Here is a 27,886-nt window from a genome sequence, read left to right as displayed (position 1 = left end):
CTGAGTAGCTGGACCTGCCGCCCCTCTCTGGAGTGGCCGCCCCAAGCACGTGCTTGCTAAGCTGGTGCCTGGAGCCGGCCCTGCCTGGAGAGGCAGGGGCAGCTCCATTGGCAAGGTTATTGGTGGGTACAGGGAGAAGTAGAGCTTGAGAAGCAGATTGCTCAGGGCTGGAGGATGATGAACTCATTCAGATAAATAAAAGGAGGATCCAACCCAGACCCTTTTCTCAGAGATTCAGAAGAGTCCAATTGAAACATTTCACCCACCCCCTGGCCTACAGGCACTTCCTTGTTTCAGCAGGAAGAGCGAGCTACTCTGGGTGTTTCAGGGAGGCTGGAACATGTCCGTAAGTGCAGGCAGCCTCACCATACATTTTGCTTGCAAGATTTCCAGCCCGATCTGCAGACTAAACCAGTCCAGATACAAAGAAAAACATGCAAATGTCTGGCTGCTTGACTGGACCAGCTCTCTGAACTTTCACCCAGCCCTAGCAGTGAGAGGAGAGAATGTTCCTCCGTGGTTAGAGCAGAGGACGAGAGGCTCAATTCACTGGCGGCCCATAGCCCAAGCTGTATTTGTGTGGATTATGAGGTGTCTCAGACTGGATGCCTAAGATCTGTCCTTGCTTTTGACAAAACTTGGCCTTACTCTCCCTGTCAGATTCCCCATCTGTAATATGGGATCAGAGTTGAGATCCTGGGATGAACGGTGCTGCACAGGGATTCTTTACTATTGTTATTACATGGGCAGTTGGAGCAGGTCAAAACTGTCTTTTATTTTTCCATAATTTGGGGATTTTGTCACCAAAACGTACAACCCAGCCAAGGGCCTTAGACCCACTTATAACAAAAGGGGGCAACCCTTTCATTCTAACCCGTGGGACGTGTCCTGGGAGGTTCCGAGAACCTGCGGAAGCCAACAGGGGTTATGTCTGCACAGCCCCTCTTAGATTTGCCCATAGGCTGGGTGCTCTGCACTGGCATAACACTGCCCCTGCTGGAGCCAATGGTAAAACTCCCACTATGTCACAGCCGGGTTGTGGGCAGCCAGATCGAATAGAGCCAAAGTCCATGGCCATGAGACAGGAGTCGGGATACCAGGAGGTCAGAAGCAAACCACAAGGTGGGAACCAGAGTCAGGCTGGGTCAGGACACCAGGGGATCAGAGGCAGGAGACAAACTGGACGTCGGGAACTGTGAGTCAGATGCCAGGAGATCAAGCCAGGGGAGCACAGGCAAACAGTCCAGAACATGGTAGAGCCCAGTTGTTCAGACAGCTTCCTGTTCCTGCTGCTGGCTTCAGAAGGGCCAACGGGCCAATCAGCTGCCCTGGGACTCTGCCATTTGGACTTCAGGCGCGGAGCCTTACACTGGAGCTGAGGTTCCTGGGTCTCAGGTAACCTGCAGCCAGCTGGCTGCTGGGTGGAGAGCTGGAGCGTGGCTGCTTCCATGAACCTTGTGGGCCCGCGTTTGAGACCCATGGGTCATGACACACTGATTTCAGTGGGAGCAGAGTTCGGCCAGTGCTAAGCCCTTTTGAAAATCCCCCTGTAGGCCTTAACACTGGGATGCAGCGCTCTCGTCTCCTGGTCGCTGGCTCCAGTGCAGTCCATGTCAGGAGCAGCCCAAAGGCTCTTTGAACATAACAGCGGCTGACAGTCCCATGAACTGAGTGTGGTTATCTCTGTCTGCTAAGGGGACCACATCCCACCAATCACCATGGCCCTTGTAGGCTGGACTGGAATGAGCCCTGGAAATGCAATCCCGCGCGCCCCTCTTTCCAGGACAGAAGACAAAGGCAAAAACGGCTGTCAGCAGGTAAAGCGTCTCTGAGTTTATCTTCCCTGTGTGCCCAAGTCATCTGCTCTGGTGGTCAGCGCAGCCCGAGAATGGCCTCTGCTGAAATAGGAACAAGACAGAGACAATTAATGGCACCCAGAACTAGTAACGACCAGGTATGCGTGATGCCGAGAGCCAGACCCTTGGCCAGCTGGTTCTGTGCCACTGCCCCTCAAAGCCCCCAGTGAAGGAGGCATGGCTGGATGTAGGAACACGAGGGAGGGGTGACCTGTCTCCTCCCCACCCTCTCCCCTTACAGAAGGATCTGGGGGAGGTGGTTTCCTTTAATAAGAGTCCAAGAAGCTTTAATGAAAGTTTGTCTTTTCAACACAGAGCCTGTTTGGGCTCCTTTTTGTGGGGAAGGGAACTGGGAAATTCCCCAGTCACTCACAGAGTCCCAGAAATCTGTCCCAGGGCAGGGCCTCACAGCCTGGGCAAGCAACACCGATTCCTTCATAGTCTCTCTGACCAGCTTGCAGTTGCCCTGCCCCAGGTGACACCCTGGCAGCTTCTCAGCATGAGTAAGTCAGTCAGGTTGGTCCAGTCTCTTCCCTTCCGCACCCGGGCCTGCTTCAGCTCTCTTGCAAGGAAGCAGCTGCTGGAGGTTCCTTCCCTGCGCCAGGTGTCTCTGGTTGGCTCATTCAGCAAGCCTTCTCCAAGCTTCAAGTCTCCCACAGGGCGGCGTCCTCACTCCCTTTCACTCCTTCACCCTCTCACTGTGCTCCAGCTCTTCCTGATGACCCAAATGGCCTGTTGGGGCCCTGGGGAGCCAAGTGTAATGTCCAGCAATCCCTGGCCAGCCCCAGAGCTGGGGAACTGCAAAGTGGAAACCACAAACCTTTGCCTTGTTCCTTCCTCCCCAGCCCAGGTGCTGTACTGAGCAGAGCTTGGCCAGTCAGGACTGGGCCCTGAGACGGCACAGCAAGCCCTTGGGATTTAGGGTCTGGCTTGATGCTGCATTCAGTTACGTTCAGGGTATGTGGCTCTCCCCCCAGACCTGTGAATTCTCCTTTGGCTCTGCGCCTTTGACCCTCCTCACGTTCATTCCCCTGCTGAGTCTGCCTGTCAGTTTTGCGAGCTATTTTCAGCCATGCCTGTGAAGCCCTATTATAGCTGATGCCTCCTTTGGAACATTTCCTACCTGCAGCCGGGAGGCTCTGCGGGCTGAGCCCAGCTGACCAGGCTGGCTACAACTCCCTCTTCCCCCCCCGCCAATACAGTGCTTCTCTGCAGCTTGAGAGATATGATGATGTGAGTCACCAGACAAACCATCACAGAGCTTTCAAGTAACAGGAACACTGCCTGCCCCAGCCGCTGTGCCGCCTGCGCTCGGGGACCGGGTTCAGTAGTGTCTGTGAAGCTCTCAGAGGCTCTGGTGAGGACAGCCATAGAAATGCTCCTGAGTAAATCCCTTGTTTGGCCGTGAGTTTTAAGCTGACGTTGTCCCACTGGTCAGGAAGCGACAGGGGGCAGATTGATCCCTACACTGTCAGAGTTGCCAGTGCAGAAGCAGCTTGTGCCCCCTCTATTCAGGAGGTCTGGGGGCCAGTGCAGCCCCCAATTCAGTCTAGAGCTGCCCTAAGGAGTTGCAGGGACCCCAGTGGGGCTCTGCTGGGGCACAGTCCCTCTTGGCCATGCCCGGTCCCACCCACACTCTTCTCTGCTCTGCCCATGGCTGCTGCGGTTGGGCAAAGCAGCGCTACCACCCGGGATGTCCGCTGAGGGGACTCTAGCACCAGAGGCCACAGCGCAATGATGAACCAGACACAGAAAGTCCAGTTTTCTGGAACTCACCACTCGTCCTAGGCTGTCACAGGCCGGGAGAAGACTTCATTCAAAGCCGCTAACCACTCCTTCTGCTCCCTGTCGTTTTCACACTCAAACACAAACTTCCTGTGTGGCGTGACTATGGTGAGCCCAGCTTTCCACCTCTTCTCCCTGACTCCTCTGGGCAAGCCAGCCTGGACCTCATATCCCTGCTCTTTGCTTCCAATAAAAACTCGGCCCAGTTCAAAGGCGTCCTAGGCAGGAGAAAGCAGGACAATCACGGACCATATTACAGGGGTTCATTGCTGCTCAGGGGTGGCACCATGCTGTCATCTGGAAGGCAGGAGCAATAGGTTCCATATGGAGGGGAAATTGCCTTGCACCCAGTGTAGGTGGACCCAGGGGTCAGGGAAAATCCCTGAGAGTTATAAACCCAGAAGCATCCCCAGAATAGGGAACTGCAGATTTTGGAGCTGGCAGGGGCAGGCTTGGTCATACCAAGACCACAGGGAGGATGTCCTGTGTTTAAAACACAGTACTGGGAAAGCACAGCGCTGGGGTCCATTCCAGGCTCTGCCTTATTGTTCAGCTTACCCTAAGTACCCTAGACAGCTGCTACCCAGGACAGGGAGGTGGGCAAAGCCAAGCTTTCGAAAGAGCTCAAGGCCAGATCTCCAAGTGCTCCGCTCCCAACGTGCACAGCTCTCTTGGAAAGCCAGGGCCCAAATGGGAGCTGAGTTTGTGCTGTCACCGGAGGGTGGGCGGGACAGAAACAGCCCCATCCCTTCCCTCTGCGAAGGGGCTCCGCTTACAGAAGGAGTGCGCCTCTTACCAACGGGTCTTTAAAGTAGAGCAGGTTCCTCTCCTGGGAGTCCAGGCTGAACCAGCGCTTCTTAAAGGCCTCGTTGTGCTAGAGAGAGAGAAGCAGCTCGTTAATGATCGGCTCCCAGGAGCAGGGGTTCTGCCCACTCATGGCAGGCCTCTGGTATCCTGCTAACACTGTGCATTGGCTCAGTTTCAGTTCCTCCGTGTACCGCAGTTCTGTGGTTCACCATTTAGCCTCACTTCCCTTCCCCCTCGATGTTAACACGAGTGACTTATGTACATTCGTTACCAACGTATAATCTTCAGCGTAGGCAGAAATGGAACTGAGCCGCTCGCTCCTCTGCGCTGAGCTAAGCAGGCCCTTCTCCGGCGCTTCCTGCCGCTTCCGCAGAATTTAGATTTTCATTAAAAAAACACAGAAAGAACAGGAGTACTTGTGGCACCTTAGAGACTTTTTGCGGATACAGACTAACATGGCTGCTACTCTGAAACCATTAAAAAAACAAGTGTCTCTAGCCCTCCTGGTTGGGAGCCTTCCAAGGGTCAGGTGCCATGGTGCTACCTGCAGGCAGACATACTGAAACAACACCCGGTTACCCTGAAGTAGCCTAACAAACGCTACTTTCACACCAGCATTATGTGCATCACTGCTGATCCTTTAAGCAGTAGCACGGACTCAGGATGGAGCTTGAATGTGTGTGGGGGAACTAGAGAAGGGCAGAGAAGCAACAGAGCCTCACCACTTGGTTTCCAATCTGACCCCTGATCGTGATCCCGGCAAAGAAAACTGAATCCCCCCATTCCACCTAGGACTATGGGCCTACATACAGGAGGAAAACAGATGAGGGTAGAGGATTGCATTAGGCTGATCAGCATTGTAATCCTTCTGCTATACTGGGTGTTATACGGTGTTACAGACCTGCAGCTAACAAAGAAGCTCATGATACAGCCACCTCCTTGTGATAAATAATATAACTTTGCAATTCCAAAAATACTGGCCCCAATTATTTCATCACACTTTTAGTTTGTCACACCGTAGAAGGAACCCTCAAAGTTATCTTCATGGAGAAATAAAACAGGATCCCAAAACACTTTATAAACTGAAACACAGTCTATTCCAGGGGTGGCCAAACCTACTGGCCCTCCGAGCCACATACGACAATCTTCAGAAGTTCGAGAGCTGGGGAACACCTGCTGGGAGCCGGGGGTTGGGGCTTCAGGCACCTGCCAGGGTTCAGGGCTTCAGCAGGAGCAGGGCTGAAGCCCCAAGCCCTGGCAGGTGCACCCTGCAGGGCTGAAGCTCCAAGACACCCCCACCCCCGCTGGGCAGAAGCCCCGAGACCCCCTTCCATGCTGGGCAGAAGCCCCTACTGCACGGCAGAGGTCCTGAGCTTTCCCCACGCCCCAGTCTGGAAGGTGGAGAATGGGGTGGGGGGCTCCGCGAGCCGCCCTTTAATGGTAAAAGAGCTGCATGTGGCTCGCGAGCCACAGTTTGGCCACCCGTGGCCCATTTCATTTAACTGGGGCTCACTTAAACATGACTCCTAGCAAACTGCTTCATCATAATCATGGCAGTATTAGCAAACATATTACTTCAGGGGAAGAGTCATGTTTGGCTAGTGCCAAGCATTTAAGTGGTGCTTAACTAGGTATGAAATTCAAGTGGAACTACCTTTGGCCCTGTTTTCTCCATATAGCCTTCTTTGAAATAACTCCTTGTAATCTTGGGTATGAGCTAGAAGAACACAAGAGACATTAGTTACCAGCTCAGTCACACGCAGCGTTCTGTTCTAATTTGTCAAAGCAAACAATCAGCAGGGTTTTGCTCGTTTATCTGTCTGTCTACTTAATAAAGGGAAGGAACATATGTTCATTCTGTTGAGGGTCACATTTTAAATGGAGACCATATTTTAGCTCCCACGCTTGATCTACCTTTGTATACTGCATGTATACAGCATGTTCCTCCTTTCTACGTTGTCCTGAGCACTCCCTACCAAAACTTACCTGCTACCCGGTACTAAATGAGCTGTTGTCTGGTTATATTGGAAGTGGAGATGCTAACCCTACCTACGCTTGATCAAAGTCAATAACATGTTGGGAACAGAAGAAAAACATACACACACACACACTCTCTCTCTCTCTGTCATGTCAATGGAAAGGAGAAACACCAGCTAAAACGCAGAAATAACCTGGAAGCTGCCTGATTGATTGGCAGACTCCACAGGGCGTCTTTCTGCTTACGGGAGTAACATTCAACACTACCCCTCTGGGTATGTTCGACCATGGAATGCTCCACTAGGAAAGGACCAGTGCTAGCATCAGCAGGAGTATGAAGGGGGTTAATGGAGTCTAGCCTAGGTGCCAGAAGATTGAGGGTATCTAGCCAGTGGCAGCACTGGAGAGAGAGGATGAGGGGGCCTGATGGGATGCATGGAAAGTCAGACTGTAAATGACTGACAAATATAACATGGAGCGTGAGGGTCACAGCACATGGACAGAAAGAAAATGGTTAATGGAGAAACAAAAATTCAGTCAAGCCATTAATTCTCCATTATGGGCTAGAGAAACTTAGAAAGAAACATCTGGTCAGTTTGAGAAAGGATGATATTTTGCCCTTACACAGCATCTGAAAGTTCCTTTGAAGAAATCATTGAATGATGCTTCACAAGACCCCCCTTCAGGTTGGTCATTATTACTAGATGGGTGAATTGGGGCACGGAGAGATGCACTGACTCAGCTGAGTAAGCAGCAAAGCTAAGAACAGAACCCAGAAGTCCTGGCTTCCAGTTCCTGGTGCTTGCCATTAAACCTGACTTCCCTCTATTTATTTGACTCAAATATATTTATAGCAAATGAATCTCCAAAAAGAGAATCCCCAGCAGTTCAGGTTGAAAGATCCTAAGAATGTACGGTTCCATGGAGAAAACAGATGTATGGTCTCCCAATAGGTCTTATCTAAATAAGCATTACAGAACTACACTCTCCAAAATGGCCTCTATATGTGTTTGGTCTGCAATTGTTTATACACCAAAGTTACAATTCCCACACCGAGGAATTTTTGCCCATGCCCATCAGGTACTTTGATATCTCAGTACCCAGTCTGCATGCATCAGGGCCAGCTTCCCACATGACATTGCTTCCACGTGCAGATCTTGCAGGCGGAAGTTTGGTGGCCAGGCTGATGTAGGCTGGAAATTAGGTGCCATATGAGTCTCTATCAAAGCCCATAATTGTGGTCCCTCCCACCCCGCAAGAAGGAAAAATGAACGCAGGAGGAATTCCCAACGCCATGCTCCTATTGAAGAGGGCACAAGCACAGAAGGAAGATGATGCTTTTTCACGCTTAAAGCACCACCAGTTCTCACCTCGGCCTCAGGAGCGGTGGGGAAGGCGGTTCTAAGGTAATGGAAACGCGCTGCCCGAATGGCATTGAACCAGTCAACAATTTCCTAGGGGAGACGGTAAATACAGATGTAATGACAGGAATAATGTGGTGGGATAATGCTGCTGCCTCTCTATAGCACCTGTCACCCAAAGGAGCTGCAGGCTTGGGGAAACTGAGGCACAGAGAGGGTGACTCGCCCAAGGTCACATAGTGAGTCAGTGGCAGAGTTGAGAAGAGAACCCAGGATTCCTGCCTTCCAGTTCTTAGAAAGACATTTCCTAGAAAAGACAAGCGTCAACTGCCATTAATGGGAAGTAGCACACGTTGCCTGTGGTTCATGTTTGGTATGAATGAATCACATTAACACATTACAAATATAAGGTGTATTAATTATCACTATTCATAATTATAGAACCGTAAGAACATAGGACTGGAAGGGACCTCGATAAGTCATCTAGTCTAGTCCCTACACTGAGGCTGGACTAAGTATTATCTAGACAAACCCTGGCCGGTGTTTATAATAAATTTGAGAACAATGCTAATTTAGTCACTGTTACAGCAACATCTGTGCTGGGATCAGCTGTCCTGGCCTGTTCTTTATGTGTTTGGGATGTGGGAGGGGGTGAGGGCTCTAACTGGAGGGGGCGGGCTCCAGGGTGGGGCCAGAAATGAGGGGTTCAGGGTGCGGGAAGGGGCTCTGGATTGGGACAGGGAGTTGGGGTGTGGGAAGGGATGAGAGCTCTGGCTAGGGGTGTGGGCTCTGGGGTGGGGCTGGGGATGAGGGATTTGGGTGCAGGAGGGCTCCATGCCGGAGGGGTGGGGCTGAGGGATTTGGAGTGCAGGAGGGAGCTGCAGGTTGAGGGGTTGGGGTATGGGAGGGGGTGCGGGTTCTGGGGGTGGGGCTGGGGATGAGGGGTTTGAGGTGCAGGAGGGGGCTCTAGGTTTGGGGGGGCTCTGGGCTGGAGCAGGGAGTTGGGGCTCAGGGTTGGGGCTCGGGCTAGCCTCGGGAGGCTCCCAGTCAGTGGCGCAGCTGGGCTAAGGCAGGCTCCTTACCTGTCCTGGCACTGCACTGCGCCCCGGAAGGGACCAGCTGGTCCGGCTCCTAGGCAGAGAGCCAGGAGGCTCCATGCACTGGTCTCACCCCCCCACAGCTCCCATTGGCCACGATTCCTGGCCAATGGGAGTGCAGAGCCGGTGCTCGGGGCAGGGGCAGCGCCCAGACCCAGACCTGCTGGCTGCTTCCGGGGCACAGTACAGTACCAGGACAGGTAGAGACTAGCCTGCTTTAGATTTGCAGCACTGTTGACCAGACTTCTAAGGGCCCTGTCAGCAGTGCTGACCTGAGCCACCAGGGTCCCTTTTCAACTGGGTGTTCTGGTCGAAAAACAGACACCTGGCAACCCTAGCCCTTACAGAGCAGCAGGAGACAGATATTAACGGGTACTTGTAGCTAATAATACTGTAGAATTCTGCAACTATAGTCCGCAAATCTCTTGTGATTTCAGCTGAGATTGAAGAGAGAGATGCAGAGACATCTTCCATGTTACAGACTGTGTTCAAGAGTCTACCTTATTAATTACAAAATCAATGTGGTATTTACCTTTCCACTTTCATGATAGACAAAGAGGTTCCTCGTCTGACCTTCTTTGCTGTATGTGATCTGCAGCCCATGGGGGTTTCTGATTTTCTCCGTCTGGAACATTGCGTTCAGATCCTTTATGCTGATCACAGCTTTCGGACCTTTAGACTGTGGAATGGAAAACGTCACCGGGGCAGCAGTGACCTTATGGAGGCTAATCAAGAACTATGGAGACAAATGACCAATAGGCCCCTGTAGAGCTGCAGACCAGCTTCCTGCAATGTCTGCTGTTGGCAAGGGCACTGAACTGACCACCCAGCACTAACTGAAGAAGCCTGATGCCTTGATTACCTGCGTCACGTATAAACCACATTTTACTCTAAAGAATGACTTTTTCCTTGAGACACGATGCTGTGCAACTCCAGTCTCTCCAGTCTGATTGTCTAGAGAACCATAAATTACAGGTTGCCATAGATGGTAGACATGCGAGATGGACGAGGTGGAGTGCAGGGTCCTATGCATGTGCATCGAGAGAGCTCTGCTGGTAAAACCAGAGGTGACTCCTCACAGAAGAACCCTTCTTCCTCCTCCTGCTCAACTGCCCAAGTCTCTTTTCCCCTGGTTCACCAACGAGACGGGGATGAGGCTGCCGGGGGGCCAGAGGAGGTAGAGAGAAGGGCCAGGTGCTCCCAGGTAGGAAGGGAGCTGAATCAGACATCACAGGTGTTACCTAGCACAGAGTCCCCAACCCGCCCCCCTTCACTCCAAATGCAGGGTTGGGGGTTGCAGCAAAGCCTAGAAAGCAGCAAAATGTTCAGCAGTTGTGCCTACGGGGACAGTGACGGTGCACTGGTCAGACTGGACACTGACCAGTCGCCGCCTGGGGCACTCACCTCTTTGGTGTAGTACTTCAGCACACCTTCCCTTGCCGACAAGAGGAACCGCCTCTCCAGGAACTGCCTGCTGTCCCGCCCGCGCTTCCACAGAAATCCTTCCCGGCTGCCTGCAGACGGTAACGAGAGCAAGGGCGTCTCAGAGCTAGGGCCAGGGCAGCACACGAGCCGGGCAGTTTGTCTAAGTGGATTTCTAGGCACTCATTTTGCCTTGGAACCATGGAGCAGTGGAGAACAACCACCTTTCATTCAGCCTGACGCCGGGACCCAATCCCGAGAGGCACTGGATGTCTCCCGGGACGGGGTGAACCTCCTGGAGGTCGGTGAGAATTCCTCAGGTCCAGGCTGAGCCTAGCACATTTTGTGCACTCCTGCCATCTAACTAACACTGATGACATGCTTCCATCACTTGAATGTTCTCTCTTCATAGCCCGCCCCGTGGCCCTCCCCGGACTGAAAAGCTCCTTTCTATAGGAGGAATATTAGACACTGGAGTGGAGTGGTTAGAGCAAGGACTTGGAAGACTGGACTCCTAGATCTTAGTCCTGTTACTTCTTTTGCAGGATCTAAGTCAATTAATCATTCTGTGCCTCAGTTTCCCCACCTGTACAATGGGAAATCTGGATGCCTCACAGAGAGGTGGGGAGAATGACAGTTTGGAAAGCCTTCGGGAGCCTCACGAGGAAGCACAGGCTGTCGCTCTCCTACTGTTCTCCGTTACAATTCACAATCTCCTGGGGAGAGCAAAGATCGGGACTGGGAAGTGTGCTTCCTTCTAAGCCTAGCGGTGCTGCTCTGTATTCCCGTGCTGAGGGTAACTGCTAAACAAATACAAGCAGCTTATATGATATGGGCTGACAATTATAACTCCAGTTGAAGTTAACAGTAGCTGCAAGGGCTAAGCTTCTCTGAAGATCCGGCCCAAAGGGAATGTCTAGACTGCAGCTAAAGACCCACGGCTGGCCTCTGTCAGATGACTCGGGCTGTGGGGCTATAAAATTGAGGTATAGACATTGGGGCTCAGGCTGAAGCCTGCGCTCTGGGCCCCTTCTCCCAGAGCGCAGGCTCCAGCCCGACTGGCTACATTGCAGTTTCACAGTCCTGCAGCCCAAGCCGAGACAGGCCAGCCATGGGTGTTTAATTGCAGTGTAGACATACCCTGCAGTGACTTGTCCAAGGTCATAGAGTCAGCTGGAGAGCTGGGAATAGAACCAGGCCTCCCAACCCCGCTGCTCCAACAACTGCCCATGTTGCCTCCCTAAACCAGGCACCTGGGTGCTCACATTGGTCTTGATGTGAGAAAATACCCGTTTTACTTGCCTAAAGGCCAATCTGAGTGTCCCCGTGTGGGATGTCTTATTCAGCTGCCCACCCTCAGAAGCTGGGCCTCCCAGGTGAGAGGATTTTGGCTGGCCACTCAGACAGATCAAACAGGATGAGGGTTTCGCAGCTGACTGAAAACAAAGTTGCTCCAGCTACCCCTCAGCATCAAGCTGACACACACGGGATTCCAGTTCTTGGGCCTTGGCCCTCACCAGACGAAAAACCTTCCACAGACAATCACCTGAGGAACCTGTTTCATGGCAGACACTGGTGGCAACAAACTCTTCCCGCTCATATTTAGCTCTGATCCATTGTTCTTTTAAAACCCTGAAGAGAGGAAATACGGGTTAGTTGGATCTGCCTCTGTTTCCTTTCACTGACATTGCACAGCCCTTTCCAGCGACGTACAGAATGAGGCCAACCAATGCTTCCTGACACATAGAAATAGACAGCTTCTGAGTGGTGCAAACTCACTCTAATTCCCTGACTCCAAGGAGAGCAACTGAGGCCAGCAAGAAAATATAACTGGGAAAGGAGGCAAAACATTTAGTAACTGTTTGCCTAGGTAACATAGGCTGGTAGGAATGGCTATTTGCTGGCAGCAGAACTAAAATCACGCTCATGTTATTTCTCTGGCTGCAGTTTCCAGGCAAGCTGCAAGAAGAATCTTGCTCCCTAAAGGGCAGAGTAATTAACACGTGTTTTTTGTAGCGAGGCAGAAATATAAACGGCGAACAGGAGGAAATGAAAACCACACAAAGAACTAGCCCAGCTTCCCTAGCTCTTGGGTACACCAGACAGATGCTGCAAAATGGAGTTTGGGGAACATTCGGATCCCAGTCAGAAACCACTGTTCCTGGTAGGGGTCAACACAGAAGAATTTGCACATTCCCTGCCTGCACCATGCAACCTAAAGCTGGATGACCTGTTCCCATCTCGGATGCTGGGGCTCACTTGTTTGTGAGCAATGCATTATACGACGAATCTTCGGGCTTGAGGTGAAGGTGATGTAAATTGACAGAGCTCCACTGATTCGCGGCAGAAGAGGCTCTGATCCTTAGATTGCAAGCTCTTTGGGGCAAGGATCATCCTGTTACATGTGTGTACAGTGCTTAGCACAATGGGGCTGTGACCTCTAGATGCTACTGCGACCCAAATAATAATAGCGCCTATTATGCTCCCCCCTCCCCCCCGTCCCAATTTTTCACACTTGCTGTCTGGTCAGCCTAGCCAAGATTAATGTCAGAGTCAGTGACAGAACCCAGAAGTTCTGACTCTGCTAATCAAGGACCTGCTCCTGCTACACTGAAGTCAATGCCAAAACTCAGACCCAGATCCCTAAAGGTATTTAGGCACCTAATTCCCATTGATTTCAATGAACATTAGGCATTTAAAGATCTTTGAGGATCTGGGCCCCAGTGACTCTACTGGAGCAGAATTGGGTCCCAAGCCAATGACGTGCACATGGAAACTTAGTCACGCTTTTACAAAGTTGCCGAGTTAATCAATAATATTTAGAACAGGCCTAATCCTAAAGATGGGAACGTCACATTCAACTCTCCTGAGCTTTAGTGCCAGGTCTAGAATTCACGGCCCAGGCCCCTCTCTATTATAGAGGTTTTTTAAGGTCAGGCTTGACAAAGTCGTGGCTGAGATGATTTAGTTGGGGATTGGTCCTGCTTTGAGCAGGGGGTTGGACTAGAACCCCCTGAGGTCCCTTCCAACCCTGATATTCTATGATTCTATGAGAGCCAAACTGGTATCCCCAAAACCTAAAACCTTTGTTTTAACATCCAAACTCCAGGACTGCTTCCCATCTCTGTTAAACCTCCTCCACACAAGTGCCTGGAAGTACTGTACCGGTTTAACAACTTTCAAGGTACAAATTGACACTAACAGGGATTGAACCTGTGGTGGTTAGGCTCCTAGACACCAGAAATCCCAATGTTTAGGCCATTAAACCACCTCTCAGAGAAAAAAAGATTACAACTACAGTCCTCAAACTGAATTCACGGCTCACATGCTCTTGGCAACAAGAAGATAAAAACACAAGTCACTTAATGACATACAAGGTATGGCCAAGATATATGATTCTTTCCACTGCAGCCCAGCATGACCTGACATTCATTCAGATGACCGAACACGCTATTGCGAATTGTTCGTGAAGATACATTTATGTGGGGAAGCAGCAGTTACTGACTTGTAAGGGTTTGCAGCACTGAATAAGATAGCAGCTTACAGGCAGTCCTTGGAACGGGGGATGTAATAGAAAGGCGGGACTTTTGCCTCATATTTAGCCTTGGCCCAGAGATTCCCATGCGTCTTCATAAACTGCAAAACAAAAGACGTCTCAGTTAGCTGACTGGCAACCAGAAAAATCAATACTGTGACGTGAACATGGAATGAAACTAGGACCAAATGCAGCATTGTGCTCTGCTCAGATGGTGCATTTTGCCAGCCTCCCCACACCAGTATGTGTTTGTCTCTAGTCACTTATAATCTCCTCTCTGGGGATAATAATACATACATCTCTCCACAGGGGGTTAGGAGGCTGAATTAATGTTTGAAAAGGGCATTGGGATGCTCAGGTAGAAGACACTATATATGTGAAAATCATTGTGTGCTTATAAAACACAATGTGCACTTTTGGGGATATATAAATAATACATCATAATACTTTAGAGGCACAAGCACCTATTAGCGTGCTTTGATTTGATTTGTGGGTCAGAGGCAGCCCAGATTTACCAGCAGGGATTAATTTGGCTCCATGTGGTTTTTGTTAATCTGACCAGGCTATTTTGGAACATGGGACAGAAAAGGCTGTGCTGAAATACAGCAGAGTGGGCGTGAATTCTTGCTTTCTCCATCTGTACCTCTAATAGATCGTTCTCCCAGAAGTCAAGGTGGATGGATTTGACCCTGCTGATTTCAGGAAGTTTGCGATGAATCCCAGAACAATTCAAACAAATGAATATTCCAAGCTTGTAAGAGGCCCACTCAGGATCTAAACACAAATTGAAAGAAGGCAATAGTGCAATATATAATCAAGCATGTTGCAAAACACTGAGAAGGGGACAACTGTATGCGGGGTTCATCTTCTAATCAACACCACACCAGAAGCTGCATCAAATCCGACCCATGTGTATATGGAACTCACTCCATTGCAGTCAATGAAATGGCACCTGCTTACACTAGCAGGGAAAATGGCCCGTTATTCTGCAGCTTTGCCATCAAACATCTGTTTTAAGTGGATGATAAGCTAGAGAGGAAACCTGTACATATGGGCAGGGCAATGGCAAAGTAAAAGCTGGGCTCATTATTGGTTCAGCACCTGAGACTCCTGATTGACCACTGGGGTCATTGTAATGCCAATTGCATGAGGTTGTGGGTGCTCTGCACCACCGGAAATTAAGCCCTTAGGGTACAATTGTGAAAAGCTCCGAAGTGACTTAGGAGCCCAAGTCCAATTTCCTGAAGTGATTTAGGCACTTACGGCTAGAAACACACTAGGAATTAGGTGTCCAACTGCCACTTTAAGCATCTAAATCTCAGAATCAGGCCCAATGGGATTCACATACCTCTGCGTAGGTGCTGCTAAACCCTGTAGGTGCCTATACTCACTCGGGACCTACATTTTTGCAGTGAAATTCCCTCGGTGCCTCTGCACACGTGCCCTGCAGCCACACACCTAAGCCCCAGAGCGATTCATGAACCAGCTTCGCTTAGCTGACCTGCGGAGCCCAAGCCGGTAAGCAGGCTCAGAGCTTGCCTACTGGATCGGGGGCCTATCAGTGAGCTTACACAGAGGCAGCAGACCTCCCTCATAACATTTAGCCCAGTGGTTAGGCCACTCACTGGGAGGTGGAAGAGCCCTGGTCCTCGACCTGAGGAAAGGAAGAATTTGAATAGGGATCTACTGCCTCTCACGGGAGCCTTGCGATATTCTGATGCAAGGCTCTCTCAGTCTGTACCGCTGAAGCTGTTCTACCGTGGATAAATTATTTTAAACAGTCACTGCAGACGGGGGACTGGACTGGACCCTTAGTCTCCCTGGTGCGTGTTCCAACCACCAAGGCTACAGAGTCAGCCTCGTACTTGTTTGCTTCCTCTCTCTCTTTGTCTGGCCCCAAGATCCTTTCACTATTTATCCACAGTGGAACAGCTTCAACAGGACCGACTGAGGGAGCCTCGCCTCCGCATATCCCTAGCCCAGTGGTTAGGCACTCACTTGAGGGGTATCAAATCCCTTCTCCTCTCAGGTAGAGGAGGGCTTGAGGTGGGGGACTCTCCCACATCCAAGGTGAATACCCCAGCCATGCGCTAAAAGTACTGAGGGACCTTCTGGCCCTCTCCAGAAGCAGCATACGTGTCTAACCCCAAGAGTGGGTTTGCAGCTGAGAATCTCATGCAGAGGAAGGTGCCTCCCTCCAATCCAGACTTAAATCAATCTCCCTGAGAGGAGTGAGGATTAGGACATATGCCTCGCCTGGGCCTCTCCCATTGGCTAGTTTAGTTTAAATCCCATCACCAGAGTAGCAATAAAATGGACACCTGAAGGCAAGCGAAAACGAGGTGGCCCGAAAACAACATGGCAAAGAGCTGTGGAAGCCGAGCTGAAAAACCTGGGGCACAGCTGGAGAACCACTGAAAGACTTGCCAGAAACAGACCGGAGTGGAGGAGCTTCGTCGCTGTCCTAAACTCCAGAGGCGTAATGGGAACATCATGATGACGATTCTAATGGACTAATCTCTCCCCTTTCATTGTATAGGGAGCCTAGGTGGCAAACTCAGGCTTTGTGGATCGCAGTGATTCTCTAGGCTCCTCAAAGTTAGGCATGGTGATGCTCAGTGTCGCCATGCCTACGCTTCTTTGTGAATCTGGCCCGTAGGAGCTTTAGTGGGAGCCCCCAAGACTGAAACACTGAATAGTGACCACTTAGGCAAATGTTGGACTCAGCTTCTGTCCATCAGTTTTCTGTAAAATAGGGATTATGATGTTTCCTGGTCTTTAGAAAAGACTTTGAGGTCTATGGATTAAAAGCCTAATATAAATACCAAGTATTATTATTATTACTACTATTATTATTCAACCCCAGTTTGAGGACTGAAACAGAAGCTTTAAAGGAAAACCATCAACTTAAAAATCACCCTCTGTCTGATTTGTTTTCACTGATCTTTGCTCCGCTCACACCAATGGTTAGTAGCATTAAAAGAGACTGGGGAGAAAAAGTATTTTCCTTGTCTGTTTTGACAGCATTTAACATATCATCAGTTTCACTGGCCCCTCTCTATACGCAATCCACTACCCCTATTGTCTGTGTGGTTCTTTCACACAGCAGTAGAAGACAGAAAACATTTCAAACAATTAGAAAATGTGATTGTAAAATCACTGAAGGGGCAAGGGGAATAAGGGGGCAGATGTACAACCACAAACTACTTTAAATATTTGTTTTTTATTGACCAGATAGTTAAATGGACACTGTCCCTTTAAATGTCATCTGTTAATGTGTGCTTTGCTCATTTTCACATTCTTTTAGTAAAAGAAGTGAAAAGCTGTGGCAGTTGCCTGCTGATCCTCAGCATGGTTTCAGGAACTTTGTGAAGTAAGAGTTAGCCATGTCCAGGAAGTAGTTAACTAGCACTGATGGCTACAATTCTCATATTAAGTGGCAGCAGGATCCTGATCACTGGAAACACGAGGGTGGCATATGATCAGACCCTGGGTGGGCTGGGAGCTCCGGGGTTGTGGGTGGATCTCTCTAAACCTTGTCACACAAAGAGGCAGATTGGAGCTCAGTGCGCTGCATAAGTCACACTTAGGGGGAGGGAGAGAAGGGCACATCTACACTAGAACTGCTGCAGCCGCACCACTGTAGCACCATAGGTGGTTCTTACATCAAGGGAAGGAGTATTTCTTCTGCTGTAGTAAATTCACCTCTCTACATGTAGCGATTCTTCACTTTGCCTAGCCATCTCTACCCTGGGGGTTAGGTCGACCTAACTACAGCGCTAAGGGCATGAAATTTTTCCCAGCCTCGAGCAAGGCAGCCAGGTGGGTATAATTGTTAAGTGTAGCCCGCCCAGACCTCACGCTCCATTCAGATCAAATACAGTGCTTGGCTGCTGCTTGGGATAGCAAGAGGGAGTGGAGTGGGGGGTGCACACCACTTCCAGGTGTGATCCAAGGAGAACGGGGTGGGGGGTTTAGACTGTTTAAGGAGGGAGAGAGAGGTCCTGAGTGATGAGAAATGACTAGGAACAGAAGTCCTGGATAATAGAGAGGGGGAGAGATCTTGAGAGAGGGGTACAGGGAATGGAGAGAGAAGTCCCGAGCACGGGGGTGGGGATATGGGAAAGGGAGGAAGAGGTGTCCTGGACCTGGGGAAGTGCAGATTCAATCTGGGGAGAGACCCTAGCTCCAAGTGACCTACCCATAGGAACCTTAACCCTAGCTCCAAGTGCCCTGTACTTAGGAAATCTAACCCTCGGGAGGGAAGCCCTACTCATAGCAACCCTAACCCTAGCTCCAAGTGCCCTACCTAGAGGAACCCTAACCTTAGGGCGGGACGCCCTAACAATAGGAATCCTAACCCTAGCTCCAAGTGCCCTACCCTTAGAAACCCTAATTCTAGAGTGGGTAGACCTACCTATAGGAACCCAAACCCTAACTTCAAGTGCCCTACCCTTAGGAGCCCAAACCCTAGGGCGTGGCACCCTACACCTAGGAACCCTAACCCTAACTTCAAGTGCCCTACCCACAGGAACCCCAACCCTAGCTCCAAGAGCCCTAACCTTAGGAACCCTAACCCTAGCTCCAAGTGCTCTACTGATAGGAACCCTAACTCTAGGGCTGGAAGCTCTTCCCATAGAAACCCTAACCCTAAGTCTAAGAGCCCTACCCATAGGATCCCTTACCCTAGCTCCAAGTGCCCTACCCATAGGAACCCTAACCCTAGCTCTAAGGGCCCTACCTTTAGGAACCCTAACTCTAGCTCCAAGTGCCCTACCCTTAGGAACCCTAACCCTAGGGAGGGGCGCCCTACCCATAGGAACCCTAACCCTAGCTCTAAGGGCCCTACCTTTAGGAACCCTAACCCTAGATCCAAGTGCCCTAACCATAGGAACCCTAAACCTAGCTCGAAGTGCCCTACACATAGGAACCCTAACCCTAGCTACAAGTGCCCTACCCTTAGCAACCCTAACCCTAGTCCGAGAAGACCTACCCACAGGAACGCTAACCCTAGCTCCAAGTTTCCTACCCATAGGAACCCTAACCCTAGCTCCAACTGCCCTACCCATATGAACCCTAACCCTAGCTCCAAGTGCCCTACACATAGGAACCCTAACCCCAGCTCCAAGAGCCCTCCCCATATGAACCCTAACCCTAGCTCCAAGTTCCCTACGCATAGGAACCCTAACCCTAGGGCAGGAAGCCCTACCCATAGGAACCCTAACCCAGGCTCCAAGTGCCCTACCCTTAAGAACCCTAACCTTAGGGCGGAACGCCCTACCCATATGAACCCTAACCCTAGCTCCAACTGCCCTACCCATAGGAACCCTAACCCTAGCTTCACGTGCCCTACCCTTAGGAACCCTAAACCTAGCTCCAAGTGCCCTACTCATAGGAACCCTAACCCTAGCTCCATGTGCCCTACCCATAGGAACCCTAACCCTAGCTCCAACTGCCCTACCCATAGGAACCCTAACCATAGCTTCAAGTGCCCTGACCATAGGAACCATAATCCTGGCTCCAAGTGCCCTACCCTTAGCAACCCTAACCCTAGCTCCATGTGCCCTACCCATAGGAACCCTAACCCTAGATCCAAGTGCCCTAACCATAGCAACCCTAAACCTAGCTCCAAGTTCCCTATGCATAGGAACCCTAACTCTAGCTCTAAGAGCCCTACACATGGGAACCCTAACCCTAAGGCGGGAAGCCCCACCCATAGGAATCCTAACCCTAGCTCGAAGTGCCCTACACATTGGAACCCTAACCCTAGCTCCAAGTGCCCTCCCCATATGAACCCTAACCCTAGCTCCAAGTTCCCTACACATAGGAACCCTAACCCTAGGGCAGGAAGCCCTACCCATAGGAACCCTAACCCTAGTTCCAAGTGCCCTACCCTTAAGAACCCTAACCCTAGATCCAAGTGCCTTACTGATAGGAACCCTAACCCTAGCTCCAAGTGCCCTACCCATAGGAACCCTAACCCTAAGGTGGGAAGCCCTACCCATAGGAACCCTAAACCTAGCTCCAAGTGCCCTACACATAGGAACCCTAACCCCAGCTCCAAGTGCCCTACCCATAGGAATCCTAACCCTAGTTCCAAGTGCCCTTTCCATAGTAACCCTAACCCTAGATCCAAGTGCCTTACCGATAGGAACCCTAACCCTAGCTTCAAGTGCCCTACCCATAGGAACCCTAACCCTAGGGCGGGAAGCCCTACTCATAGGAACCCTAACCCTAGCTCCAAGTGCCCTGACCATAGGAACCATAATCCTGGCTCCAAGTGCCCTACCCTTAGCAACCCTAACCCTAGCTCCATGTGCCCTACCCATAGGAACCCTAACCCTAGCTCCAAGTGCCCTACCCATAGGAACCCTAACCCTAGGGCGGGAAGCCCTAACCATAGGAACCCTAACCCTAGCTCCAAGAGCCCTATCCATAGGAACACTAAACCTAGCTTCAATTTCCCTACCCATAGGAACCCTAACCCTAGCTCCATGTGCCCTACCCTTAGCAACCCTAACCCTAGCTCCATGTGCCCTACCCATAGGAACCCTAACCCTAGCTCTAAGGGCCCTACCTTTAGGAACCCTAACCCTAGCTCCAAGTGCCCTACACATGGGAACCCTAACCCTAAGGCGGGAAGCCCCACCCATATGAACCCTAACCCTAGCTCGAAGTGCCCTACACATAGGAACCCTAACCCTTGCTCCAAGTGCCCTACCCTTAGCAACCCTAACCCTAGTCCGAGAAGCCCTACCCACAGGAACGCTAACCCTAGCTCCAAGTTTCCTACCCATAGGAACCCTAACCCTAGCTCCAACTGCCCTACCCATATGAACCCTAACCCTAGCTCCAACTGCCCTACACATAGGAACCCTAACCCCAGCTCCAAGTGCCCTCCCCATATGAACCCTAACCCTAGCTCCAAGTTCCCTACGCATAGGAACCCTAACCCTAGGGCAGGAAGCCCTACCCATAGGAACCCTAACTCTAGCTTCACGTGCCCTACCCTTAGGAACCCTAAACCTAGCTCCAAGTGCCCTACTCATAGTAACCCTAACCCTAGATCCAAGTGCCTTACCGATAGGAACCCTAACCCCAGCTCCAAGTGCCCTACCCATAGCAACCCTAACCCTAGGGCGGGAAGCCCTACTCATAGGAACCCTAACCCTAGCTCCAAGTGCCCTACCCATAGGAACCCTAAACCTAGCTCCAAGTGCCCTACCTATAGGAACCCTAACCCTAGGGCAGGAAGCCCTACCCATAGGAACCCTAATCCTAGCTCCAAGTGCCCTACCCATAGGAACCCTAACCCTAGGGCAGGAAGCCCTTCCCATAGGAACACTAAACCTAGCTTCAATTTCCCTACCCATAGGAACCCTAACCCTAGCTCCAACTGCCCTACCCATAGGAACCCTAACCCTAGCTCCAACTGCCCTACCCATAGGAACCCTAACCATAGCTTCAAGTGCCCTGCCCATAGGAACCATAATCCTGGCTCCAAGTGCCCTACCCATAGGAACCCTAACCCTAGCTCCAAGAGTCCTAACCATAGGAACCCTAAGGGAGTGATAAACCGCGGGGAGGGGACTTGGGAGGGGGCTGTGGGGAGAGGTAGCCTTGCCCCAGGGACAGTTCCTCTTACCGGGTGCCCCGCAGTCTGCGCACTTGGTGTTCCCTGTCCCGGCTGCTCTCAGCAGCTCTAGTAGCAGTGTCTTGTTGAACTCCCGCTCCACCATCCTGCCCCTGGCCGCTCCGCCCGGGGATGGCCACACGCTGCCGCGGCCCCGAGACTGCTGGGGGCGAGTCTGCAGCCTAGCCCGGCAGCGGCAGCACCGGCTGCACTTCAGCCGGAGGAGCCTAGAAATGAGGAAACGTGGTTCCTGCTCCAGCCCTGGTGGGAGAGTGGGGGAGGCTCGGCCACCGCCCGTCAGGGCACTTCCCCCACCCCCCTGACCCTCAGCCCCCCGCCTCTCTCGCCCGGGGCTGCACGGCCCTGGGAGCCCCCCAGCCCAATGCAGGGAAATCATAGAGAATCAGGGTTGGAAGAGACCTCAGGAGGTTCTAGTCCAATCCCCTGCTCAAAGCAGGACCAACCCCAGATAAATCATCCCAGCCAGGGATGTTGTGTTGGTGGAGGAACAACGCTTGACAGGGCGAATTCTCGGGGGGCGGGAGGGAACCAGACCAGCCCCCCCTCGCTTTATCCTGCTCTTCTGGTTACAGCAGAACGTCACTCAGTCCCCCTCCTCTGTCCTCTCTGCACCCCCCCCCCCCGCCGGCCAGGGGAGAGCTCTGGGGTAGTGCTGTGGGCAGCCCTCACAGATGGAGCCTAGGAGAGTTGGGGGCTCTGGGGCTGTGGGTCACACAGATCCGACCCTAGCGGGCTGGGAGCTCTGGGGGCGGTGGGTCACACAGATCCGACCCTAGCGGGGCTGGGAGCTCTGGGGGTTGTGGGTCACACAGATCAGACCCTAGCGGGGCTGGGAGCTCTGGGGGTTGTGGGTCACACAGATCAGACCCTGGGGGGTTGGGAGCTCGGGGGGTTGTGGGTCACACAGATCCGACCCTAGCGGGGCTGGGAGCTCTGGGGGTTGTGGGTCACACAGATCAGACCCTGGGGAGTTGGGAGCTCTGGGGTTGTGGGTCACACAGATCAGACCCTGGGGGGTTGGGAGCTCTGGGGGTTGTGGGTCACATAGATCAGACCCTGGGGGGTTGGGAGCTCTGGGGGTTGTGGGTCACATAGATCAGACCCTGGGGGGTTGGGAGCTCGGGGGGTTGTGGGTCACACAGATCAGACCCTAGGGGGTTTGGCAGCTCTGGGGGTTGTGGGTCACACAGATCAGACCCTAGCGGGGTTGGCAGCTCTGGGGGCTGTGGGTCACACAGATCCGACCCTAGCGGGGCTGGGAGCTCTGGGGGTTGTGGGTCACACAGATCAGACCCTGGGGGGTTGGGAGCTCTGGGGGTTGTGGCTCACATAGATCAGACCCTGGGGGGTTGGGAGCTCGGGGGGTTGTGGGTCACACAGATCAGACCCTAGGGGGATTGGCAGCTCTGGGGGTTGTGGGTCACACAGATCAGACCCTAGGGGGATTGGCAGCTCTGGGGGTTGTGGGTCACACAGATCAGACCCTAGCGGGGTTGGCAGCTCTGGGGGTTGTGGGTCACACAGATCAGACCCTAGCGGGGCTAGGAGCTCTGGGTGTTGTGGGTCACACAGATTAGACCCTAGCGGGGCTGGGAACTCTGGGGGTTGTGGGTCACACAGATCAGACCCTGGGGGGTTGGGAGCTCTGGGGGCTGTGGGTCACACAGATCAGACCCTAGTGGGGCTAGGAGCTCTGGGGGCTGTTGGTCATACAGATCAGACCCTAGCGGGGTTGGGAGCTCTGGAGGCTGTGGGTCACACAGATCAGACCCTGGGGGGCTGGGAGCTCTGGGGGCTGTGGGTCACACAGATCAGACCCTAGCGGGGCTGGGAGCTCTGGGGGCTGTGGGTCACACAGATCAGACCCTAGCGGGGCTAGGAGCTCTGGGGGTTGTGGGTCACACAGATCAGACCCTAGCAGGGTTGGGAGCTCTGGGGGTTGTGGGTCACACAGATCAGACCCTGGGGGGTTGGGAGCTCTGGGGGTTGTGGGTCACACAGATCAGACCCTGGGGGGTTGGGAGCTCTGGGGGCTGTGGGTCACACAGATCAGACCCTGGGGGGCTGGGAGCTCTGGGGGCTGTGGGTCACACAGATCAGACCCTGGGGGGCTGGGAGCTCTGGGGGCTGTGGGTCACACAGATCAGACCCTGGGGGGCTGGGAGCTCTGGGGGCTGTGGGTCACACAGATCAGACCCTGGGGGGCTGGGAGCTCTGGGGGTTGTGGGTCACACAGATCAGACCCTGGGGGGCTGGGAGCTCTGGGGGTTGTGGGTCACACAGATCAGACCCTGGGGGGCTGGGAGCTCTGGGGGTTGCGCCTCTCACCGCGGGGCTAGGGCAGGTGTGGCATTGCGCCGCCCCGCGCTACTCCCCCCGTTTGCTGGCAGTACAGGGGAAGGCCACTGTGGGGAGCCAGACCCGATCTCGCGTCTGCCCGGCCCACCCTGAGGCCGGAACGTTTCTTACGAGCCGTGCGGGCCGGGGCCTCTTTCTCCCTGACGTACCGGGGGGGGGGGGGAGCGCGGCCCGGCGGGGCGGGCAGGATGAGTTTCAGTGCTTGGCTCCCGAGCCTCCTGCGGCGAGGTAGAGATGGGGGGAGAGGGCTTCCGGCGGGGGGGGTGGGCTGGCTGGCGGGGCGGGGCGGGGCGGGGGAGGGAAGGCTTCCTGGGAAGGAGTGTCTCGCCCCCGTTGTACTTTGTGCCTGGTTCTGGGTGATAGCGGCAGAAACCTGCTGCTGGGGAGTTGCCTGGCCCTTATCTGTGCCCTTTGTTACCCTGCGTCCAGCGCTGGCCTGACACACAGGTCCTGTTGGACTCCTTCCTAGGGGCTGATCAGACAGCGCCGAGCACATTTTGGGGTGTGACAGGGTTGGTGAAAGAGACACGCTCGCCAGCCCCAGAGAGCTCCTCTTTCTTGGAGCTGGAAGCTCATCTCTTTCACCCACAGCAGTTGGTCCAGTAACAGATATTGCCTTCCGCACCGTGGCCCTCTAATATCCTGGGACTCACAGGCTACAACTCCACTGCAAACAAGGCTTTCTGGTGATCTTTCGAGGCTCACCCACTTACCCCGGTCCAACACTAAAACAAACACGCAGAGATAAGCCTCCCTCCGCCCCTCTCCAGTGCCTTATGGACAGTCTCATAGTGTAGAGGAGGCCTCTCCGACTGGTGGGGGATTTGCTCTCCAAGGCCCATGAGTGACACTGCTCTTATTCACTATACCTTGATGAATTTACCTTGACAGCCCTGTGGGCTAAAGTGGTCCATGTGCCTGCAGTAGGCAGTACAAACCCCGCTTCTTCAATGGGCCTCAAGCCAACCTTGGTTCAGAGGTTGGCTGAGTGGGTAATTCAGTCTCCATGCTCCTTTGCTCCTGCTGCAGCTAGCATCTGGGGAACAGCTAGTAGCAGTTGTGAATGTGACAGTGGTAGCTTTTGTGAAAGTGATACTTACCCCCTAAGAAAGAGACTGAAACAATCCACTACTTTCACAGGTCATTGACCATCTATCCAATGGGTTTGGGTCATTACTTACTAGGGCTAGATTTAAGTGGGGTCATAGAACACTGGCTTGTTAATGGGTGGCAATAAATTTCAATTAAAAAAAACACCAACACAAATAGCAGAAGTTTAAAATGATGGTTGGCCCTTTTCTCTAACTCTGAATTTTCCTATAACCTGTTTGAAATGTTAGATTTCTGATGCCAATTTTAATTAAAGGGAATTAAAAAGCTGGCCAACACTTTTTCTTTGTATGGCACAGAAGTAAATTTGTGTGGTGGGCGTGTCCCAATGAGGTATGGATGTTTGTGTTCAGTAAGTTAATGAATACATTGTTTTAACTCCTTTTTTCTTCAGGAAGCTATTTCTTTCATGTCCCTTTGGGTTCATGTCAGCTTCAGCCCCTGCACCATTCCTGGTGTCAGAAAAAATCAACATCTGCTGTAGAACACAACTGTGTCAATTCCCCAATGATGAATCAAACCTTCAAGACACCAGAAGATGCACTCTCTAATTTGTACTCCTCTGAACAACAATCTGCCATCCTGCAAGTGCTCAACACAGCATCTGAGAGCGAGCTTTCCACCATTAAACTATTGCGAGGAAGAAAGTCTGTCAATGTAATTGAGCATAGGGAAAAATATGGACCATTTCAGAACTTGCAGAATTTATTGAATGTCCCTCTCTTTCAATATAAAACTGTTGTTAAGGTGTGTAACTTTATCCTCAATCCATCTGAGAAAGGAGATAGAAGAGAGAGAAAAATACAAGACACCAGGCCTTCAATGAGGTTTATTAAACCTGAAATAGAAAAAGAGAGGTTGGAGGTATACAACATTTTTAATTTTATTTGATCAAGAAACTACTTATTTTCAGAGTAAACTTCTGTTATTCCCATAAATCAATTAAACATTTTAATAATAATTCATCAGAATAGATATAATACATTTATTGTAAGAAGTGGTATTTTTCCCAAGATATCAAATAATATTTAGTACTTAGTGATTTACATCTTAAAAATGCATAATTATTTTTCTCTCCTTTTCAGATTTTAGATAGCATTGTGTCTGTTGTTTTTGGCACCCGTAAAATTGCATGGGCACATGTTGATCGAAATCTAGTAGTTCATGACTGGCAACAAGAAGAGTGTGGTAGATTCATGAAAGGAACCTATATTCCAGCAGTATATCTGGAAGAAGTAAGTAGCGCGTGCTTGAGACTTTAATAAGCATCAACTCCTCCCCTTGTATCTCTGTTAATCTTAAATTGCTTGTTCTTAGGGCTGTCATAGTACAGTATGTAAAAATTGACAATTTTCCAAGGCAGGGCCTTCTTTTTAGCAATTCTTCTAAGCTGTATTTATTTTGCTAGTTTGATCTCATTAGAAATCAGAGTTGAAAACAGACCCTTATAACATTTGTAAAGCAGAACTGTAACTACGCAATAAACCCTTGATAAAGAATCTAGCAAGTTAGTAGCCCTTAAAATGTATCCTATAGTAAATGTGTGCAGGATGCAGGACTTGAGTTGCAGACGGAAATGGGAAGGCTGGCTTCTTTCCAACACTGTTGGTTTTTTTTAATCTCTGCAAGTAAAAGATTCTGCAAGAAAGATGCACCCACTCCCTCCCTCTACACTGCAGGTAGACATCTGTGACTTGGGCTCACAGGGCTCAGGCTGTGGGGCTGTTTAATTGTGATGTAGATGTTCTGGCTCATGCTGTAGCCCCAGCTCTGGGACCCTCCCACCACACAGGGTCCTAGAGCGTGGGCAGTTAAGCAGCTCTGCATCCCAAACCCCATATGCCCAAGTCATCTGGCATGAGCCAGCCAGGGGTTTTTAATTGCAGTGTAGACATACCCTTAAAGTACTTAGGAACATTAAGGCTGAGCTGCTTGTAACGGCCACCTTACCACAGTATTTATAATCTCTAACACCTTCTTAGTACAATTTGTGTGCGCTAGAGGACTGGTTATCTTTCTCCATTTTCACCATAATTTCAGGTTCCTTAAATTTAGGCTGAAACAAGTGATCTTCAAAGTAGTACAGAAGCAGAGTTTGTCAAAAATGTGCAATTTGGACACTTTTTTCATTGAAATTCCCACAAAGTGGGTAAAGTTCTCATGAAGACTACGTTCCACTTTTGACCAGACTGTTACATTTCTTATAAAAACCACCTTCATCTTTGAGAGACAGTAACTATGAAATCTGCTGCTTTGATTTCTGGTTTAAATGAATTATGCTTATTTGTTCCCCTCTTCTAGATTTCTTCAGTAGTTTCTAAGATTCCTGAAGCTGATCTTTATATTCTGGAAAAAAATGGACTGTCTGCTCAAAATACAAATCTCTTTCCTATAACATTACATCTTCGCACTGTGGAAGCTATGTTGTATGCCCTATTGCAAAAGACATTTATGCAAGATGGCCAGCACAAGGTACTAAGTATGGCCCGAAGCACTGTAGGAAAACACTTTGGATTGATGGTAGGAGACTCTCGGTCTAGTGGAATGGACCTGGTGAAGCAGTTTCTCTTACAGTCTGTTACCCAAGAACAGCCCCGGTTGTCCTTTCCCCGGAACAAGGTGGTACGTTACAGAAACCTATTTTCTTCAGTCACCCAAAACAGAGATGAGGAGATGTGTGATTCATTACTACAGGCTCTAGCCTTCTATGAACTTCTATTAAACAAAACTACTTAAACCTTTTGCTGTTATGAGTAGAACCACAATAAACTTACATCTAATGTTTTGATCAAGTATCAGATATTTACTGACATTAAATGATGTGCTGATGAGCAGAAGCCAAGTTTACATGTGCTGTTCACTGCTATCAAGGCAATCTCAAACTCTGATTTTTCTGTATTCAAAGTATCTTTGGAGGACTTGTA

At 51.1% G+C, this 27,886-nt stretch overlaps 2 protein-coding genes across 2 annotated transcripts; one reads left to right on the top strand and one right to left on the bottom strand.

Moving 5' to 3' along the window:
* Positions 1 to 42: 42 nt before the first annotated feature.
* ADAP2 (ArfGAP with dual PH domains 2) lies at positions 43 to 24,938 on the bottom strand. Its single transcript, XM_039501907.1, has 12 exons — positions 24,736 to 24,938; positions 21,486 to 21,700; positions 14,484 to 14,614; positions 13,850 to 13,941; positions 11,852 to 11,937; positions 10,288 to 10,397; positions 9,416 to 9,562; positions 7,796 to 7,879; positions 6,103 to 6,165; positions 4,438 to 4,515; positions 3,633 to 3,859; positions 43 to 1,898 (listed from the first exon to the last, which is right to left on the bottom strand). Exons 2-11 carry the CDS (start codon positions 21,577 to 21,579, stop codon positions 3,641 to 3,643), a joined length of 1,104 nt encoding a protein of 367 aa, XP_039357841.1. The 5' UTR covers positions 21,580 to 21,700; positions 24,736 to 24,938; the 3' UTR covers positions 43 to 1,898; positions 3,633 to 3,640.
* Positions 23,988 to 27,750, top strand: TEFM (transcription elongation factor, mitochondrial). The gene is made up of 4 exons (XM_039501908.1): positions 23,988 to 24,080; positions 25,357 to 25,826; positions 26,048 to 26,197; positions 27,264 to 27,750. The coding sequence occupies exons 1-4, from the start codon at positions 24,041 to 24,043 to the stop codon at positions 27,696 to 27,698; spliced, it is 1,095 nt and encodes a 364-aa protein (XP_039357842.1). The 5' UTR covers positions 23,988 to 24,040; the 3' UTR covers positions 27,699 to 27,750.
* Positions 27,751 to 27,886: the final 136 nt, after the last annotated feature.

The sequence above is a fragment of the Mauremys reevesii genome, linkage group 15 (assembly GCF_016161935.1).
Source record: "Mauremys reevesii isolate NIE-2019 linkage group 15, ASM1616193v1, whole genome shotgun sequence".
NCBI classification, from domain to species: Eukaryota; Metazoa; Chordata; order Testudines; family Geoemydidae; genus Mauremys; species Mauremys reevesii.
This window is presented reverse-complemented; position numbering and strand designations above follow the sequence as displayed.

What these genes read in the sequence shown, in the direction of transcription:
- TEFM (XM_039501908.1), top strand. Translation starts at nt 24,041, where the DNA reads ATGAGTTTCAGTGCTTGGCTCCCGAGCCTCCTGCGGCGAG. An exon ending in CCCGAGCCTCCTGCGGCGAG is followed by an intron (nt 24,081 to 25,356) that starts GTAGAGATGGGG and finishes TTTTTTCTTCAG; the next exon opens with GAAGCTATTTCTTTCATGTC. An exon ending in TAGAAAAAGAGAGGTTGGAG is followed by an intron (nt 25,827 to 26,047) that starts GTATACAACATT and finishes TCTCCTTTTCAG; the next exon opens with ATTTTAGATAGCATTGTGTC.
- ADAP2 (XM_039501907.1), bottom strand. Translation starts at nt 21,579, where the DNA reads ATGGTGGAGCGGGAGTTCAACAAGACACTGCTACTAGAGCTGCTGAGA. An exon ending in TCTATCATGAAAGTGGAAAG is followed by an intron (nt 7,880 to 9,415) that starts GTAAATACCACA and finishes CGTCTCCCCTAG; the next exon opens with GAAATTGTTGACTGGTTCAA. An exon ending in TGGAGAAAACAGGGCCAAAG is followed by an intron (nt 4,516 to 6,102) that starts GTAGTTCCACTT and finishes CTCTCTCTCTAG; the next exon opens with CACAACGAGGCCTTTAAGAA.